The sequence below is a fragment of the Stigmatopora argus genome, chromosome 3 (genome assembly GCF_051989625.1).
Source record: "Stigmatopora argus isolate UIUO_Sarg chromosome 3, RoL_Sarg_1.0, whole genome shotgun sequence".
Classification (NCBI taxonomy): Eukaryota; Metazoa; Chordata; class Actinopteri; order Syngnathiformes; family Syngnathidae; genus Stigmatopora; species Stigmatopora argus.
In genome coordinates this window covers 13,356,321-13,375,941 of record NC_135389.1, presented here as the reverse complement: position 1 = coordinate 13,375,941, position 19,621 = coordinate 13,356,321, and the positions used below count along the sequence as shown (strand labels likewise).

The 19,621-nt window shown below is 40.0% G+C and overlaps 2 protein-coding genes across 4 annotated transcripts; both read right to left on the bottom strand.

Annotated features, from left to right (window-relative positions):
• Positions 1–169: 169 nt before the first annotated feature.
• On the bottom strand, positions 170–6,028 carry gnb5a (guanine nucleotide binding protein (G protein), beta 5a). The gene is made up of 11 exons (XM_077595720.1): positions 5,743–6,028; positions 4,183–4,319; positions 3,744–3,785; positions 3,377–3,453; positions 2,137–2,269; positions 1,910–2,053; positions 1,721–1,812; positions 1,585–1,633; positions 1,388–1,484; positions 1,146–1,312; positions 170–1,045 (listed from the first exon to the last, which is right to left on the bottom strand). The coding sequence occupies exons 1-11, from the start codon at positions 5,876–5,878 to the stop codon at positions 1,034–1,036; spliced, it is 1,086 nt and encodes a 361-aa protein (XP_077451846.1). The 5' UTR covers positions 5,879–6,028; the 3' UTR covers positions 170–1,033.
• Positions 6,029–6,414: 386 nt separating this feature from the next.
• myo5c (myosin VC) lies at positions 6,415–19,348 on the bottom strand. 3 transcript variants are annotated; one of them, XM_077595717.1, is made up of 40 exons: positions 18,878–19,347; positions 18,556–18,666; positions 18,315–18,486; positions 18,107–18,251; positions 17,873–18,029; positions 17,664–17,807; positions 16,959–17,040; positions 16,772–16,879; positions 16,590–16,696; positions 16,225–16,490; positions 16,060–16,141; positions 15,840–15,980; positions 15,640–15,762; positions 15,152–15,235; positions 14,910–15,041; positions 14,743–14,840; positions 14,585–14,671; positions 14,402–14,513; positions 14,113–14,324; positions 13,875–14,040; positions 13,650–13,796; positions 13,420–13,584; positions 12,677–12,770; positions 12,469–12,532; positions 12,129–12,403; positions 11,969–12,032; positions 11,814–11,894; positions 11,210–11,390; positions 11,051–11,144; positions 10,908–10,971; positions 10,664–10,832; positions 10,513–10,597; positions 10,349–10,444; positions 10,136–10,290; positions 9,388–9,477; positions 9,172–9,322; positions 8,164–8,449; positions 7,889–8,063; positions 7,227–7,307; positions 6,415–7,145 (listed from the first exon to the last, which is right to left on the bottom strand). In XM_077595717.1, the coding sequence occupies exons 1-40, from the start codon at positions 18,902–18,904 to the stop codon at positions 6,993–6,995; spliced, it is 5,226 nt and encodes a 1,741-aa protein (XP_077451843.1). In that variant the 5' UTR covers positions 18,905–19,347; the 3' UTR covers positions 6,415–6,992. The 3 variants fall into 3 exon arrangements, with proteins under 3 accessions (XP_077451843.1, XP_077451844.1, XP_077451845.1); XM_077595718.1 differs by lacking the exon at positions 15,840–15,980 and having other exon boundaries at positions 18,878–19,348; XM_077595719.1 differs by lacking the exons at positions 13,420–13,584; positions 13,650–13,796 and having other exon boundaries at positions 13,944–14,040; positions 18,878–19,345.
• Between the last annotated feature and the right edge of the window lie 273 nt (positions 19,349–19,621).

Genomic DNA, 19,621 nt, shown 5'->3' with positions numbered 1-19,621 from the left:
ATGTGCTTTATAGAGTGTTCCCTTTTATTATTATTTTTCTTTTGCAATAAAGATGTTATTCATTTATTTTGAAATCAGAATTATTGGAAAATTGTGTCAGGCAATGATTTTAGTAGCCAACTGGTCACCCAAAAATAAAACAATATATCAGATAAGAACTTTTACACACTTGTCATATTCAAATGCAGTTTATTGGGTAGATTTTTGATCAACAGTCAATTGTATAACTGTACACTAAACTACAATAAAATAATTACAGTTAATATGAAATTACAGCAATTGGACAACTGCATGGAAATGAGTTCATTCCATTTATTAGCATTTCGATATCTAGCATGGACCACTCACACACTGTACGTATACAGGGTGTCAGAATATGCACATTTAGCATCTCTGGTTTACATGATTGGGAACAAAACTCAGAGTTAGGAAGGAAAACTGTATATCATAAGTAAAGCTTTTTTCATGTGCTTTGTTTTCTATAATATTGGCAGTTTGTTTTCTTTCATGAATGCAAGATGCACCAGAAGACCAGGTCATGGATATCAATTTGCTTTCTTGCACTTACATAACACTGTATTGCACATCATCAGCAAAATCATTCAAATATTTATTTCCTCATTCTCAAATTTCATTTCCTACATCATATATTTTGTGCAAAACAGCTAGTAATAAATAAACAATGCCATTTATGTGGCACATACAACACATCACTTTATTGTGTCACTTCTATTCTACAATGCTATTCACTACAAGTGTTGTTTATTCACCTAATAGTACATTTCACATCTTTTATCGTAATCTTAGGTCCTTCTTTGCAGTCTCCTATTATCCAATCAAGCTATGATAGGAAGGTGTCATTTGCCTTAATTGTTCTCAGTGATATGTTAATTTAACCTGGACATGAGACTAAAGTACAAACAATGTTCTTGATATGTACAACCACAAAGTGAGAGTCCATTTCTGTGATTCTACGTTAGCAGACGGAAAGAGACTCTATTCTGTCTGACTTGGTTAATCTGGATCTGAGTCCTCAAGCCCAGATCTGAAAGCAACAAAACAGGTGTCGGTTACGTGAAAAAAATAAAATACATAAAAAAACATTGAAAATGCCAGAATGAAAAGAAAAAAAACCCTCATCTTACCCGAAGAGTGTGGTCCCAGGAGCCCGTGCAAAAGGCCGTCCCGTCCGGCGACACCCGCAATGTACTGACACGGTTCTCGTGCCCGAACAGAATAGACACGCGTGTTCCTTTCAGAACATCCCAGACGTTAATGGTATAGTCGTTGTAACCACCGAAAAGAAGCCGGCCTGGGAAAAGGACGTGCCAATATGTTGACGGTGCATTTGCGTCGCAAGACCCCCCAAAAATAAGGCAACATTTACCACTGAGGGAGAAATCCACACTTGATACCCCGAATATGATGCTCTCTTTGGAATAGATAGCTACTTCTCTGTCTGCTCTCAAGTCATACAAGCGGCACTGGAAATAAAGCATAAATATTCTCCACAAATTCACATTATTGACAAACCTATTTTTGTTTATTTTAATAAGTGCCCTTAAAATCCGCTAAAATACCTACTGTAGCATCATCTGAGCCCGAAGCAAATGCATCTCCGCTGGGATAGTAACTGTTCGGAGAGCCGGCAAAAGAGGAAGGCAATATTCAAATTTTCTAGAAAAAATAACGTTCACTTTCAAATCATTTTGTGACTCACCGCACACTATTGATGTCCGATTCGTGGGTTTCAAACGACTGGATGCACAGTCCCGAGCGCATGTCCCACACGTTCGCCTTCTTATCGCAGCCCTAAAAAGTACAACCGTGGTAGAACCGGTGTGACCATATTCAAATGGTAGTTTCCCCTCCCAAAACAAGAACTTATTGATTCCAAACAATTTCTCACCCCCGATACAAAAGTGTTCCCAGTCTCGGAGGGCGCCAAATCCAGACACAGCACGTCTGCCGCGTGACCGTGGAAGCTCTGCAGCAATTGCCCGCTCTCCACGTCCCATAATGCACACGTGCCGTCCCCGCTGGAAGTCAGGATCTTTGTGCGAGAAATCAGTCAGGTCAATTGTTGGCGTGAAAACAAGTTATTTGGAGACCGATTGGACAGTTGGGCAATGTCACCTGCATGTCCGAGTTAGTGAAGCTACAAGCGGACAAGTAGTTTGTGTGCATGGCGACCGACTTCTTCTTCGCAGCCAAGTTCTCGTTCTTGTCCAAGGACAGAGGATACACGGAACACTTGTTGTCCAGGCCACTGGGAAAGAATAACCATTGACAAGCAATTCACCCAGGAGACAAAGCCTTAAAACTAAAGGTCGACTGCTATGTGGACTTTTGCCAAGATCGGCCGATATACTATAGCCTCTAATTGTTATTTTTGCACCACCTAGAGGCCAGTCTAAAAGAAAGAGGTAGAAGAATAAAAAATATACAACTTAGAATATTTTTACATTAAGCATCCGGTGGTACAGTGGTTCTTTCGCATGACTTTGGTGTGGACAGCGTGGGATTAATTCCCACCCGTACGAGGATGCCATGCACGGACCGAATGAATTACGTAATGTTTGTTTGGCTTGCCTTCATTTGTAAACTAGCATCAAAAATCGGTTTTCGACAATCGGCTGTATTTTATCGTAAAAATCGGCATCAGCTTTTCAAACTCCCACAATCGTTAGACTCTATTAAAAAATTAAATCCAACATCAAATCCAATTTTTATCGCAATGGCCACAAGCCACGATATAGTACATTTTAAATTAGTTGATGCCAAATTTACAATGAATAGTATTATAAAATATATTTTTTTAAATCTCTCCATATTAACTCAATTGCTGGCAATGGCAGTTATTATAGAGTTAAATAATGATAATAAAAGGCAACTATGATGAAAGTTAACTCTTGAGTGAACAATAATGATTTACTGAATTCAGTCTTATTACGATTTTCTAATTCGGTGTTAACCAGGGGTCATCTCGTAGGATGAAACAGTAGATGAGACATACATTTGTTATGCTTGGTGTGGAAGAGGCAAAAGATGACAAAATAACATCCTTGTTAACTTCCACCAGGCTTTTGATTTCCTGAATACTCTATAAATTGTCCATTGGTGTGAAGCTGAGTGTAAATGCTTGTTTGTGAGTACAGGCCCTGTGATTGGCTGGTGTTTGCTCCAGGCTGCCTCCTTCCTAATGAGGAAGGACAAGGGCTATACAAAAGGAATGAATGGATGATGGGTCCTTTGTGCAACATTTCACAAGAAAACAGTCCATCAGAAGCTCTACCCAAATGCGAGGAGTTCTTGTTCAGCACGACAAAAACAAAGCAGAAGGAAAAGCGTCCCCGCTGTGTATGGCGGCACTCACCCGCAAGCAACGGCGCAGCCGGATGGGGCGTAAGCGCAGGCCATCACCCAGGTGCAAGGCATTGTCACGGCGTGCTCCTGATCAACATCAAAACAAAAGCTGCTTCCGTGAGTGCTTCAAAAACAACGTCTGTCGCAACTACAACATGAAACACAGCCCGGTTCACTTCAACCAATACAGATAAACAAAACATCGGTCTCTATTTACCCCTACAGCACTTTCCATAAAAACATTGCATCACGAAAGGATTTTATTTTAAGGGCTGAGAGCTAAAGAATCGTTAAAGACATCCGTAATGTCCAGCGCAGCATAAAAGAGGATTCATGTTTTATTTAGTACGCTATGTAAAAAAAACAATAGTAGTTACCTTGTTGGTGGTGAAGGCGTCCCACACGATCACTTTGCCGTCCTGCATGTTGAGAGACAAGCACAAAAGTTGGATTCATATTTTCATTCATTTGACTGTCTTCCAAACCCAGCTCAGTAAATGAAAATTTACAAATTGTTCTTTTTTCATACTACTTAGCCTCACAGGGGTTATATTGGGAGGGGGTGCTGGAGCATATCCCAGCCATCAAGGGACATCAGGACACAAGGGGAAAAAAAGACAACAATTCCCACTCATACCTACAACAATTTAGTGTCCAATCAGTTTTTGGCATGTAGGAGGAAACCAAAGTACCCGGACAAAAGCCACACGGGCCCGGACAATAAGCAAACTCTGTGTTTTTTTTTCTTTGACTAACATAATGATCTATGAGTCAAAAAATGCAGAATAGTCATGTGTTGGGAGGCGTGTGCGTGACCTGGGAGGAGCTGACGATCCTCCTCTTATCCTTACACCAATCCATGCACAGAACTTTGTTTCCGTGTCCTTTCAGAGTTCTTCTGGTCTTCATGACAAACTGACCCAGGCCCTCCACCTTCTCGGCCACTTGATGCACTGAATGCACACACATTGCAATGAAAGCTCCACATGATTCACATCTAGCGTCGGATTAAAACTGCATTAGGCCAGCAGCTAATGGATGAATATATATAGTATAGCTTAATTCCTGCATGCTTGAATTTACGTTTATCTCATTCATTGCCATTGACAGCGCTCGACGCCCAATTATTTCAACTAGGATGGAGTTGAGGTCCATCACGCCCATCAATACATGTTTTTAATATAAATGTTCTTCTTCTGCTAACTATACCACACAACACACTGTGAATACCATCAATGCAACAAACAAAACCATCCAACAGAGGGGGGGGGCATCTGTTTTAAAGAATAATCAAAAGAATAACTTTTCAGGGATGACAATGAAATTTTATAATGGGAAAAAAACATGTTTCTTAAATGTCGATTTAAATATTAGGGCCATATGATGATTGTAGTGCAAAGTTTGCATGTTGTTCCGTATGTGTCAACTTTTGAGTATTTGTCCGTGTTAGTGACACTGTTCCTTGAAAGTGTGACTTACTATTCAATATATTCGTATTTTTCAGACTATAAATCAAAGAATGCATGATTAAAGGGGAAAAAATATAAATTGCACTGGAGTATAAATTCCATTAATGGGGGCAGTTTTTTTTTTTTTACATTTATCAGAAACCAAGAACAAACATTATACTTTAAAGTGCTAAAATAGCCTATTAGGAAATAACGGCCCAAATAGGCACCTGTGATTTTAACCTATTAACAGTATTTTAGATAACAATAGCCTAAAAAACACAACATAACATTGTCGGTCAAAGTGAAAAACATAAAATACATATATAAGTCGCACTTGAGTATAAGTCGCAAGCCCAGCCAAACTATATAGCAAAAAAAAGTGCGACTCATAGTCCGGAAAATACAGTACTTCAAATAGATTGGACGTCTACTTGTGCCAAACTCTTTTCAATTCACAGCAGTATGATTGGACGCCACATGATTGGATGTCTAGCATCGTCAATGGCATTGAAAGAGTTCACTGTAAATTCAGGCGTCAAGGGGTTAATGCTATTTTGATGCTCTTATGGATTTCCCAATGCTTTTTAGTAGTATGGTTGCTAATTTGACATCATCGAGGGGTTAATCCGCTGATATTTTTTTGGGTGCCTAACCCTTCCCTCATCCTCAAAAAGCATCTCACACGCAACATGATGGCATCCAAAATCCCTGTTTTTAACGTTGATTTTGCTGCAGAGGGGCATGTTTGGATGCTACACGAGTGTGTAGAAGAAGAAAAAAATCAACAAAAAACAAAGCGCGGTCTAAAAACAAAAAAAGAAATGTGGGAATAACAAACATCTGCTCTGATTTGTCGGGTAAACGGCGAGCGACCGAACGACGCTCGCTCGCGATCGGTCGGCCTGTCCATTTTTTCGGTACTCACGCTCGACGTCGTGCAGCTTAGCTCTTTCCTCCTCGAGCTTGGACTTGAGCGACTCCGACTCCGTTTTCAGATGCACCAGAGTCTCGCTGAGCTGTACCTCCTGCGTGGCCATTTCAGGGAGCGGAGGGGATCTCATATATGGATTTTAGGCCTTTATGCGGGGCCGCGATGGGCAGCGAAAAGGCTTAAAGCAGTGACACGCACACGCACACGCACACAAAACACACGTACACGCACATCCAAGGCTAACAGCTGATGCTGCTCGCCTGACGTCACAGGACCAGGATGCTACAGTGCACTGGAGTCCAGGAAGAGGATGCTAGTATATTATTCTCTCTAGAATACTGGCTAGTGTACCGCAGTATATCTACGTATGAAAGAAGGAGAGAAAAGACGTCAATCCAGTGCTTACTTATTATTTGTTAACCTTTTAAATAGGGAAAGTGATCATTTTTGGGCTCCATTATGGTTAAATTGTATTTAAGTTGTCACTAATCATTATTTTTTTATACAATATTTTATGAAGAAAAAAAATACAAGTGTAAATACATTTGTTCATTTTCTGAACCCCTCACAGGACTGGTTGTCAATGCTTATCTTATGGTTAAAAAATGTGACCAAAATTATCTAAGAACAGTTGTTACTAATTGAAACTAAAAATGAATTAATCAATAGATTTTTTTTTAATTTATTGCAGTAGTCTAAAATTTACAGGAAAATATTTTTTCTCCACGACCACCTTCAAAATTGAAACAACTCACACCCAAGAAATGAAATGATTATGATTCTATTACCATCCTTCAAAAACCAAAGAAAAATGTTTAAAACGTGTTTTAAAGAGAAATATACTGCTACTATAAAAAATATTGTACTTCATCCAAAAAATTATGTGTTTAAAAAACAAACAAAGATTTTGAACCAAAGTAATGGAAAGATGTACAGAACAAAGAAACTATAGAAACAAAAATATCAAGCTCAATTGGTGTCCTTAAAAAGCATATTAAATCTGTATGTATATTGTTCCTTTTCATTTGAATTTTGTTTTATCTGTACACCTATGTTTTTATTTGTAAAGTAATGAAGAAAAGCTCATTTTAAAACAGTAGTGACACCTTTTTTCTTCATTTCAATGAGCCTCGCGCGACTCCTTCTGAGAACAGTATAATACACGCCAAGAATTGGTTCAAAACTTACTCTGTGAGATCCAGAAAAAGATGATTAAAAGATTAAAAAGTAAAAGTCTCCCTATGTCAGATCATTGTAAGAAATTCCAGGTGAAGGCTATTGGGAACCTGCAAGAGCTCCAAAGCCTGCGAGGAGGCACAAAAGGGAAACGTAACTGGGAAACGATAATGGGCATCGATCATCAGCTGCGGCGAGCTGTCGTGATCTTGTCGAAGCGACTGCAACGAAGAGGAAGACGAAGATGACGAGGCAGTGCTTGTTTTAGCGTGGTTAGAACTGGTTCTTGAACCAGAGCTTACCTGAACTTTACGCACAAACGACGAAGCGACCCTCTTCTCAAAACCATCGATGGGTGTGTAGGAATTTAAAATCTTGACGATCTGTGGGACAGTCCAGAATTGGACAACATTATGGATTGAAAAGTGTGGAAAAATTAGCCCTTAGTCTGATGATATTTTCCCCAAATATGGATCAATATTTGATAAATTATCAAACGTTTTGATTATCTTTTTTATTCCATTAATTACTTGTTATTTACATTATTTAGCATAGTCCGAGTAATAGGGTTGCAAGTAACAGATGTAAATTCGTATTAATGTTAGGTTTTTTTCCAGGAGTAGAATCGAGCGGTTTAGCTAGCAGTTACTGCTGGCCTAAAGTTCAAACATACTGATTTAAATTCGTCAAAAAAGGTGGATCCTAATCGTATGCATATCAGGGTTTATAAAACTACATATTTAAAAAATATAGTAGCATTTGTTCAACTCGTTCTTTTGGAAAACTATTTAAATGACGTCCTTTTTTTACCATGATAAAAAGATGACGGAAACAGTGTTGTTGCATGTTTAGTAAAACATATGTTCCAATTAAAATTTTATGAATGTCTTCCAATTCTGAAGTGACCCCTGTATTAGATTGTGTTAGCTTTAGAAAATTGTACAGAAAGAACGGGACAGGATACCTGAACCGTGTTGAGCTCGGTGCATTTCTCGGTTATGGCTTTGGCGTCCTCATCGGTGGACTTGCTGACCTGCAGTAGCCAGGCCGCCTCAGCTAACGGCTTAAGTGTGTCTTTAAGATGGCAGTTTTGCAGCTCTTTCTCCCGTAGCCACTCTTCCAGGAAACTGATGTTACACCTGCAGGAGCAGAATAGGAGCCGTGCTTCAACGCATTTGTACAAATGAATTTGTCCTCCATGGCGTGAGATGAGCTCATAACAATGTCCCTCTAACAAACCTAATTTGCATTCCTTTCCAGCAGGAACACATGTCTTTCCGGAGTAGCAGGTTATTAAGGGTGGTCGCCCCGATGTGGAAGAGCAGCTGCTTGACCACCTGTTTAATGAGCTGCGGCTCTGTTCCGTGTTGCATCATGTTGATGTAAAAGTGAGAGAGCCGCTGAATGATGAAGGAGATGGTGTAGGTCTCCGTGTCTTCGTTATCGTTACGGGAACGTTTAATGAAGCCTCTGGCCTTCGTGCTGGAAATCCCCTGCAAACTCTCATGCTCCAACATACCAGGTACTGTGGACAAAATTTTAGTTAGCACGCTAATTATGAGGGGCGTAACAATGACTTTTGTCACTATACCAAAATGTTCAACTCAAGATTGATACCCCAAACAAATACAATATTTTCCGGACTATAAATTGCACTTTTTTTCATAGTTTGGCTGGGCCTGCAACTTATGTATTTTTTTGCTCTCTGACCACCAACAGTCTTTAATGTTGTTTTTTAGTCTATAGTTATTTATGAAAACTGTTATGTTAACAGATGCCTATTTAGCAAGTTGTTCTCTAATATACTATTGTTACGTTAACGTAAAAAATGTCTTCCCAAAAATGCAACGTATGAGTTGTTTTTAACTCTTCATTGTGTATTCTTTGGGGGACGCAACTTATACTACGGTGCGACTTATAGTCCGAAAATTACAGTACTTGGTATACTATGTCAGTTTTTATACAAGGGGGAAAAAAAGAATACATTGATTATTATTTGGTATTGACAAGGAAAATGAAAAACATTTCAGTATCAATGCTTGGATACTTCAGACAACCCTAACAATGATAATACATGTACTACTGGAACGATACATTGATCAAAGTCCCTTGAATAAAACTTAAATGTGGCAGAACATTTAATATAAGCAAATATTGTCTCATCCAAAGAATGCCATCATCATGAAATTGGTTTCTTTACACCGCTACTAACTATTTAGTCTTTTTTGTTGTTGCTGTGTTTCATACCAATTGCAGGAGTGAGCGCTCTTTCCATGGCCGCGATAAACTGGTGATAGATGTGAATGGCCAAATCGCTGATGACCTGCTGGTGATCTGTCAAATCAAAGTTCTGCAAGCAGTTGTTCACCTGACGGGGAGTGCTATGTTTGCTAAATGCCTTGAGTTAAGAAGCAAACAAAAGGTTAGTGAAGCAAGTCCTGTCACAAAAAAAGGGCGCCTTACCTCCTCGCCGCTGTACTGCTTGAGACAGTTGAGAAGCTGGTACATATTGGACAGCCAAAATGACAACAATGCCAAATCATTGGGGTAATTCTGGAATGGTGACATTCAGTTATTCACTTGTATCTCAATAGTAAAAATGATGTTGGGTATTAAATCTAGCGAATTGACGATATAGTAAAGGGAGAAAAAGGTTAGTTGTCACACGGCTTGGTCACATATGAGATAACTCAACAACCTGAGGGAAATGTTATAATTTCAGCATTAAATGATCAAAGTCAAATGATCCGAGAAGAAATCTACTCTTTACCGTAGACTTCAGGTAAGAGGCAATCATTTTTTTAAATCTAAATTTTGAGTTCTTCACTATCTGTTTTTATAGGATTTTTGTTGTCATTGTAGATGGGATGGTGAAATTATTTCCAGTAGCTCTAAGCTTTGTGCAATGTATAATTCAAATTTTAAAAAAATTTAATGTATATTTGGAGAGCCCGAACCTGTCTATGACAGTGAACAGCGATAAGAGAAAATATAGATTTTTAGTTCAGGACTCAATTTGAATTCCTGTCAAAAACCTGTAAATAGGTTTTTGAGTACAATAAGTGCTATTTTTGTGAAAAATTTGATTTGTTCTGTTCTCTTTTAGCAATTTGGTAAATTAACCCAAATATGTACTACTATATGATATGGTTAAGTATATTTTTTGAACCCGTTCTCCCCAACATGACACATTAACACAACTGGAACTCACTATGATGATCTTTTTGACAGCGGTAATAGTGGCGTTCATCAAAGACAGGAGTTTGTCTTCGTCGCTGAGGTAGTCGACGTGGCGTACGCACATGAAGATGATGTAAGCGGGCAGAACTGGGATCATATTAACTGCCACACCTTTGGGCTTGAGGTCTGCAAGAGAGGGATTTTCAATCATGTGCAGCGATAATGAGGAAAGTTGACCCAATACCTAAAATCAGATTTTTAATGAGTCGGGATTCATCCTTTCTGTTGTACTCCAACATTCCGAGATAATGTTTTGGAAGAGGTGACGAGGTTTTCTGGGCTGTGTGAAACACAATACAACTTTGAAACCATTTTACATTGAACTTGGAAAAAGACTTTTTTATGAACCTTTTTGTGCTGTTTCAAGGCTTATCATTTGATTCTCTAATTGTTTAATGACTCTTTCTTTGTCATCAAGGTGCTCCTGCAAGTCCTGTAAAAAAATAAGCAGAGTTTAATACCCTGGCCAGTGATGGAAGCCTTTTGTATTTACACCTACCAAATTTTTGGACGATAACTGCGTGGCTTCAAGTCTGAGTCGAATTTTGGCATCTCTCTCCATCTGTAGTTGTCTGCTCAGGTGATCTTTCTCCTCTTCAAGGTCTTTTATTTGACCTTGAAGGTCCAGTTTTACTTCATCCAGCATCTCTGCTTGCTCCTCAAAGTGCCTTGGAAAAAGTCCAAAGAACTGGTGATAATGACAAGAAGACCAAAACAAGCCGATTTCAATCTGGATATGTTACCTGCGCTTTGAACTCTCTTCTTCGATCCTTTTTTCAAGGGTATTTTTCATCCCGTCGGCTTTTTCTTAAAAAATCACCCACCCACCCCAAAAAATCAACCAATTGCACATAAAGGGCCAACTTAATTAAAGAGGTAAACTCACCCTGTAACTCTTTTCTCTGGTTTTTTATGAGGATCTCACACTCATTTTTCTGTCTTAAAAGCTCTGAAATCTGAATTTTCAGCTCCGGTATAACCTGAAAATACATATGAACAAATGTTTGTGTTTATTGCAGAACGCCTGACAAAGAGTGAAACGTACCAGGTTGTCACTGCTCAGTCGGCACACCTCCTGGCGAATATTCTCATTAATGTTATTTTTCTCCGTAAAAAGTGTTTGCAAACTGCTGTTCTCATTTTGGAGGTAATCCATTTTCAGTTTCAAGCCTTCTACTTGAGACTCATAGGTTTCCTTCTGCTCTTTACGATGGGTCTCCAATGTTCTGATAATGTAAATGTCAAATATGCATGTCAAAACATTTGTCTCATAGTGACCCTAACCCTGGAAAAAACATTATGGAATCACCAGTTACGGTGAATGTGCACCCGGTTCTTTTATTGTGTAGAAAACTTTGGCTTTAACCCTTTCTAGCATAGGTTAGGACTTTTTTACCCTCACACGGCACTTTTTGAACTGAATTGTGTGACCATCATATTCTTGGTAGAAAAAAGCAAATGTTACTGACTGTGTAATTAATTTTCTATTTTTTTTTGTGTTTCCTAAAACCAGAAAGTGTCCATTGAAATGAATTTAGGTTTTTGCTCATTCCAATAATGGGCTTTTTTTCTATACAGTTGAGCAGACATTTGAAACTAGTGATTCCAGAATTTTTGCCAGGGGTTGTATTAGAAAGGATAACTGTGACCTGGTCACTTTCTCTAATCCACTGAATGCCGCCAGGAGATCTTCAGCTTCATATGTTTTCTCGGGACAATCCTCCGTTAGCCTAGCAAAACAAACATTTAAAAAAAAACGAGTAAGGCATGAACACAACCCATGGAACAAAAATGGATCAGTTACCCCAAAAGCACGTCGTCTTCAACAACGCTGCCAGTAAGTAGTCTTGAGATTTCATGCAGCTTAGCTGCCAAGAAACAAGAATCACAACAATTGATAGGTTAAACAAGTTTTCCTCTTAATTATAAATCAAGAGTTGAAGATGTCAAGGATCTCAGGGAACCTCTCGCTTCTTCTGATTGTTGCTTCATCTTTCGCTCCGTGCTATTCTTCTGACTCTGTAAGTTGGTGAGGTCCCGGCGGAGCTCAGGAATGACTTTGACATGTTTGGTGAGCTGAGACACCTGATCCTGAAGGTCAATTGTCATGTGGTCGCTGTCCTCCATCTTCATTTGAAGACCAGCTCTCTCCTCCTTTAGATTTCTCATTTCCTCTCTCAGGATTCCCAGCTCCTTCTCGTGGTCCCGCCTCTCGATTTCAAGGTTGTTCTCAGCCATTCTGATGAGACGAAATTTTGTGAGTTCTGGATGGCCGCTGCCGGGTATTGCCAAAACCAATCTTACTTTCGCATCCTTGCTTGAGTTTCCTTCTCCTCCAGAAGATTAATCTTTATTCGATCAAACGTTTCTGTCAGGGAACATCAACAGTTTGGTTAACAAATTGCACAGCAGCAATAGCAGCCAATGAGTGAATGTTGGCCCAATTTCCCATACGAGGTTGACCTTGCTGTAATATGTTGGAGAACCACTAGGTCTAGAATAGGTAGGGTACCTTTTTGCTCTTTGTTGGAAGCTTCAAACATGGCCTCTCTGGCTTGTTTCTCAATGATTAATCCATCAACTTCACTTTGAAGCGCAGTCACTTTCTGTAGTCCAAAAAAAGCATGTTTTTCTGTTTAGCTTTTTTTCCAATCACAAATCACAGAAACTGTCCTAAAAAAAGTTTCGGCCCAGCCCTACTGTCAACCTTAAAATTCTAGGCATACAATAATTATGCCTCAACACCCGGTGCTTTCAAACGCTCCAAAATGGCATCTTGCCAACAAGCACAATAAGCTAGCCAAACCGATGTTTGCTAATATTTAATGACCTCGCTGCTGCAGGTACCATCCCTGAAGTAATATATCATTAAGAGGCTTCCATGGATCTTGCTTGGCCTTGGACTTCGCTAGTAGTGAACTGGTCACCGGTCTTTGTCAGGAAACGTGGAAAATACTTTGTGATAAATATCAACAGCGCCTCAGGGGTGGTCATACATCTGGATCTATGCAGGGCAGTCCTTCTTTGAAATCCCTCGTATGGCTTTTGGTGGAGCTTCAAGTTGGACATTTTTTTGTCCTCCCCATTGCAGTTGGATTTGTTGCAACCAGTTGATGCTTGTGGATTGTGGAGTGCACACAATACTATAAAGCTTTTGGGGTTACGGTGTATAAGGTATTCAAAAAACTGACTATGGGCTAATCCTTTGTGGTCCAGTCACGTTGCTGAGAGAGACTACAATAAAACCTGACTGACCAGCAACGCATCTTGTTGAGCTTTCTTCTCTCTTGCTGCCAAGGATGCCTTTTGGTTGGCTGTTTTTTCCAGCTGTGTCTCCAGAGCTTGCATCTTCTCCATAGCCTGAGAATGAGAGCTGGCCAAGCTTGTCAGTCTTTCCACCAAGCCACGGTTCTCTTTACTCTGGGATTAAGCACGGGGGATTAGTTTCATTCTTCTCCGAGGGCTTGCCGTGAGACGAGAGTTACCTGCTCCTCATTCTTCTTTCGGAGCTTCTCCACCCTGAAGGAGAGCTGAACTTGTTGCACCAGTCGACGAATGGCATTAAAACGACGCCGAGCGAGCCACGCTCGGGCGTACTTTTGCAGGACCAAGGCCTTGCGAGCTTCCACCAACTAAACCGCGATGCCGCAAAGTCTCAAGTTGACTCGGGACTTTGGCGAAAACCGCCGAGTAAGCGGCATTTTACCGACCTGGACATAGGATTTACGGGCAAGCCAACCGCGGGTAAAAGCTTGGATGGTGATGATGGCCAAGCGTACCCTTTGGTAGGCCTTCTGTATGCGGAAGCCTCTCCAGTACCTCTGGATAGTCACTGCCGACCAGCCTTGCTTCAGGTTTGCTGCGGTCACTGCTTTTCTGCAAATTTGAAACGGTATTACAAATGTGCACCTTTGAGCGGATCTTGAAATACAATGGAAAACCACTCACCGTACAGTCCTCTTGCCACGGACGTAGTGTTGTATCAAGATGGCGGCCCGTCTCAAGTTGAGGTACTTCCTCCTCTGGATGCACCCACGGACGTATTTCTGGATGGTAATGCAAGCCTCTCGCAGTTGGTCCAGGCGCAACTTCTCTAGATAAGCTACCTGACCTGCTCGGAGAAAGATCTTGGTGCGACCGAACTTGTACTGGTTAGAGTCCTGGGGAAAACACAACGCAAAATGTGTGATGGGTAACGTTTGCAGAATCGGTTGTAAATCACGGTCGACGATCCAACCTGAATCAACCTTTGGAGCAAAGATTTGCACGTCTGTATCTTGTCATTGATGTTCGACTCCTCGTTGGTCATCAAGACGCTGTATCGGTTGTAAAACTCAAAGTACGTCCATCTGAAAACAAAAAGGATGTTCATGGAAGTGACCTTAGAAAAAGTTTGTTGTCTCCTGACAAAGTGGGTCACCTCGATGGGTAACTCTGGGCGCTAATGCGAATGGTTTCAAGCACTCCGCAGGCTCGCAGCTGTTGCACCACCCGCCCGGAATCGTATCTAAAAGCAAACACTAAAGTTTCCAACAGATATGTACAGATACGCCCATGTAAGGCTGGAATACTGCTCACTCAAATGCCAGCTTTTCATCATTGGGCTTAATGCAGCGCACGTAGTGAGGAGTCGTGGCATTCAGAGTCTCCATCAGCAAAGAGAGGGAGCCGCAGAACTACATTGAAAATGTATCAACACGCTTACAAAAACACAACGCAAGGTGCAAAAGGGTCACTAGGACCACCTTAGCTCCGACTGAGGTCCTCAGCTGTTTATTGGCCGGCCTCACAGCAGCCCTGGCTGGCTTCACTTGGAAACCTTTTTTGTTCAGACCACTTTGGCCCGCCTCTTGGAAGAATTTGACCAGAAAGCCAAACTGGGAACAGTAACAAGAGGAGAAATAGCATGTTACGCTATGCCATGCTAATTAAAACAAGTTTACGAAGTAGTATAAATGGTTGGAAGGCATTTTATTGTTTTAGTTACCTTACTGACTTTCAACACTTCTATCAGTTCTTCATAAAGAGCATCTCGATTTTTCTCAAGAAAACCTTTGCATTGATACTCCACCTGTTTCGCAATAAGACAAACAATTTAAGAATGAGAATTGGTAATTATTGATTCTGTTGCCTTTGGGTCAATTCCAGGTTCCTACCTATTGAATTTGGGTCAATTCCTAGTGGGTTTTGATATGTAGATTTTTGTTTTTTGCCTCTTATTTATTTGGGGACACTCCCTTTTGTTTTTGGGTCAGAACATTTTCACCAATCAAGAATATTTTTGTGGCTCTCAAGTGCAAAATTAAAGTCTACAGAAGGCAATGGAGATTTTATGTGGTTGTTAATTGGGAACAAGGAGAATTTAGCAAGCAAGGTTGGTTCGATTGTGATGTTGAAAAAGATTACTATGTAATCCAATATTGTGCAACTTTTTGGTAGATATTGGCAATGGACTGGTGTCAACATGTTTCATACCTTGTCTGCAAAGTGCTGAATGACAAAGGTCTCATTGGATAGCTTAGGCCTCTCAAACAAAGGATTGCTGTGAAGAAAGTTGTGTAGTTTTTGGAGCCAGCTCTGATCAGTGCCTTTAGGAAACTGAAACAATAAAAAAGGATGACTGAGTATTTGGGGAGAAAAGGATTGGAGGGGTCACTCAGCAAAGTCTTTTCTACCAAGCATTCTTCATCAAGTAAGTCCAAGATTCCCATTTTGGCTTCAATCAAGTCAATGACTGGTTGGTTGTCATAGAAATCTATCAAAGTCCATGGGATGTCTTCTTTCATGTATTCCTCCTGTTCCAGTTTGAACACGTGCTAAAAGAAAGGAACATTTTAATAGTCACTCCTTCAAACGGAGTGACTATTAAAATGCATCGCAAAAAATAATACAAACCAAATTAAACTGCTGCTGAAGCTTTTCATTAGCGTAGTTGATACAAAACTGCTCAAAACTGTTGATGTCAAATGTCTCAAACCTAAAAGGTCACAACATGAACATTCAGGTGAACAAATGACTATTTTCTACGGAATCAGAAGATTCATTTTGTGTTCTCAATACCCATAAATGTCCAAAACTCCAATGAAAGCATGTTGCTTCCCCGGGACCTGCAGCGCTTTGTTGATCCTGTCAATGACGCAGTCGAACAAATGTGCGTAGATCCGCTTGGCCAGGGCGTCTCGGGAATTAACCGCGCGATCTTTGGGCAGAGGTTTCACCACCGTTTCGGCCGCCAGAACCAGCCTCCGATTGCACAGCCATCGGACCAAGTCATCCGCGCGGACGCCCAGTAACTCACAAAAGTTGTGCAAATATGAATCACTGTGCTGAAATAAAAAAATTAAAAAAAACATAAAATCATACGAAAATTTGGAGGGCTGTCAAAACTAGTGTTTTTAGTCCAAGAAAACAAAAACAGGCCTCACAGGAATTGTTGACCCATCATCACCAGAACTCTTGATTTCCACATTTCCCAGATGGAGAATTGCGGCAAGAACTTTAAAGACATCATACTGAAAGTCCTCCTTCAGTCCTAAATAATAATAAAAAATATATGTTTTGATAAATAATATACAGTACTAGTGTTTCCATTTGAAGCATTGTTTACCCAGCAGTGAGAAAGTCTGTTGTGTCTCCTCCATGGCTTTCCTGTCATCCACACCTTCAATAATAATATTGCCACCCATGCCCGTGTAGTTAAACTCATCTGCACTCACTACAGGGAAACATAGCAACAATATCACCCTAAATATATGGATTAGTGAGATTTAAGGATCAAACCTTCTCACTCTTACTTAGTTTGAGTGCCTTGAACTGCGGCAGTTGTGCACAGGCACACAATTGGTAGAATATGTGATAGTTCCCCTCAGATTCAGCCTGAAAACAACAATAACATTAAAAAATTGAAGTGAAAATAACACAATATTTGCAATTACGAAACTCAAAAAAAGAGAAATTGGACAATTTCTATTTCATTTAAATAACATTAGCATAGTTCCAAAAAAGCGGACTTCAGATATCTGACCAGATACTATAGGGTAGCTTCGTATTTTGTATTGTAATTTTTTACAATTTTGTACATTCAAATCGTTTTGCATTTTTTTGTTTTTATTAGAAAAAAATAAACACGAATTAAAACTGTTTTTTTACTGGTTTTCCTTTTTATATTAAAAAAATACTTTTTGTGGAAAAAAAAGATTAGATAAAAATATAAGTGAAAATAAATAAGATAATATTTGCACTAAGGAAACTCAAAAAAGAGAATTCGGACATTTTCTCGGTAAAAATCACCATCCATTAATGATTCACAAATATTGAAATAATCGTTTATTTGTTTGATAATTGAGTATTTGTGGGTTAGTTGATTAATCAAGGCAACCCTAACTGACGGACACAACAGCTCGCAGAACAGAAACCAAAATTATGATGTGGCTCACAGAAAATATGATTTTTGAAACACCTGCAGTAGAGGATTAATGAAGAATATCAAGTGGTCATACCTGGAAAACAACTCTGGATTTCTCCAACAGGTAAGTCCTCATGTTTGCGCCGATAATTCTATACCTGTTGTCAAAACTGATCTCGGTGAATTTCCCAAAACGGCTGCTATTGTCGTTCCTGATCGTCTTTGCGTTTCCGATGGCCTAGAAGAAAATCCAGCTGCGTGTTACCGGCATCATGTTGTAAACAGAACTGTGGTGTTTCTCACCTCTGTTATGGGATTGGACGCCAGCACTTTGTCTTCAATTTGGGTCTTGCTACCAGATTTGCTAACAACAGCAAAATATCTCATAGCGTACCGAGCGGACACGGTTTTACCAGCTCCCGACTCGCCGCTGATGATAATAGATTGATTTTTGTGGTCTCTAGTCAAGACAGCAAAAGTAATGAGATTTTTAGAAAAAGTGTTTGTTTCAATTACAAACAAATCTGTGATATTCACCTGGCCATTTGTTTGTAAGCCTCCTCTGCCACCGCGAATATATGAGGGTCCATGTCACCCATGTTCTGACCCGAGTACGCGTGAATGATGGCATCTCCGTAGACGTGAAGTTGCTTGTAGGGGTTTAGAGCCACCAAGATGATGCCTGCGAGAGAAGATCACCTGAGTGCTTTCACAGGTGAGACAAAGATTCTACCTTGGAACCTACCACAGTAGGTGTAGATGATTCTGGACTCCAAGAAACGTAATTTGAGGTTGTGTAGGACTGCGGGTTCGTGGAGGTAGCTGAGAGCGGTGAGGTCGTTCTCCCCGACCAAGATGTCCGGGTTGCGGAGGGGAGGGAGTTCTGGTGGCGATGAGTCAATGGGGTACTTGAGTTCCTTGGATGAAACGTTGCAAGTCGTGTGAGTGTGGGGTGATTTCATTTTGCTTTTATTTTATTTACTTACTCTGCCATTTTCGAGGAGCAGGAGTAAAATATGATCTCCATCATGGAGATCTCTTACAATCTCTGCTGATTTCCAAACATGATCGGCATCTGGAATCCACACTCTGTTGTACTGTAGCGAAATGAAATGACAGAATATTGACGGTATTTGTCAGTTCAAATAATTTGGGTTTTAAAACTCAGTAAAAACTAATCCGCATATGGCGAGAATTCCGTGTGCAATGTTGTGGAAAATTATTGACAAAGTTTCCATATGTCTGTCTTAGCTGTTATTATGAATCTATCAATGTTCACCATAGCATAGAAAGTTTTTTTTAACTTACCCGTGTGTATAGTTGAATTAACGCCATGTCTAGGCGTAGTGATTTTAAACCCTAATGTTGGAAAATTGGTTCATCACTGTACTTTCTAAGTTACCGACATTTTTTGTCCCTGGTCCACTTAACTATGACAGAACTAGTTAGTGAAAGAAAGGGGAGTAAAGCTTTTGATTCCGGTTAGCACTTCAAAGTAATTTTGAAATTCTTTTAGTTAAATATATATTTTCCATTTGTGTGTGATGGTGAATATAACATTGTTGACTTATAAATAATTTAATTATATTGCGACATTTTTTGGACGAGTAATGTGCAGTTTGGTGATGAATGTTTGGACAAGTGCTATTGTTTTGAAAAGTATAATTTTTTTGCCGTGTGCTACTCGGTAACTCGACTGTGCCGGCGGGAGCTTCTCACCTGTTGCTTCTGTGAGATAGTGAGACCCCGCCCACCTGTCTTGTGACGAAGCTGCTCTTTTGTTCAAGGATCCAAAAGAGGAAGAATCCGGATACACAAAAACCAATAAATGTTACCTCGGAGATCCAAGCAGATGGAACCATTTCCATAACTCTTCGCCTCAACACGACCGAAATAAAATTAAATATAACCCTCAAAAATATTTTTTGTGTGTGTGTGAAGGCCCCAAAGATTGTCTGTTGTCATGTAGTTTTGAGGGCACTTTGGGTTGGTCAACTAATTTGCTGCCAATCAAAAGATTGAAATATTTCTTTTAGAAAACTCAACAGCTTT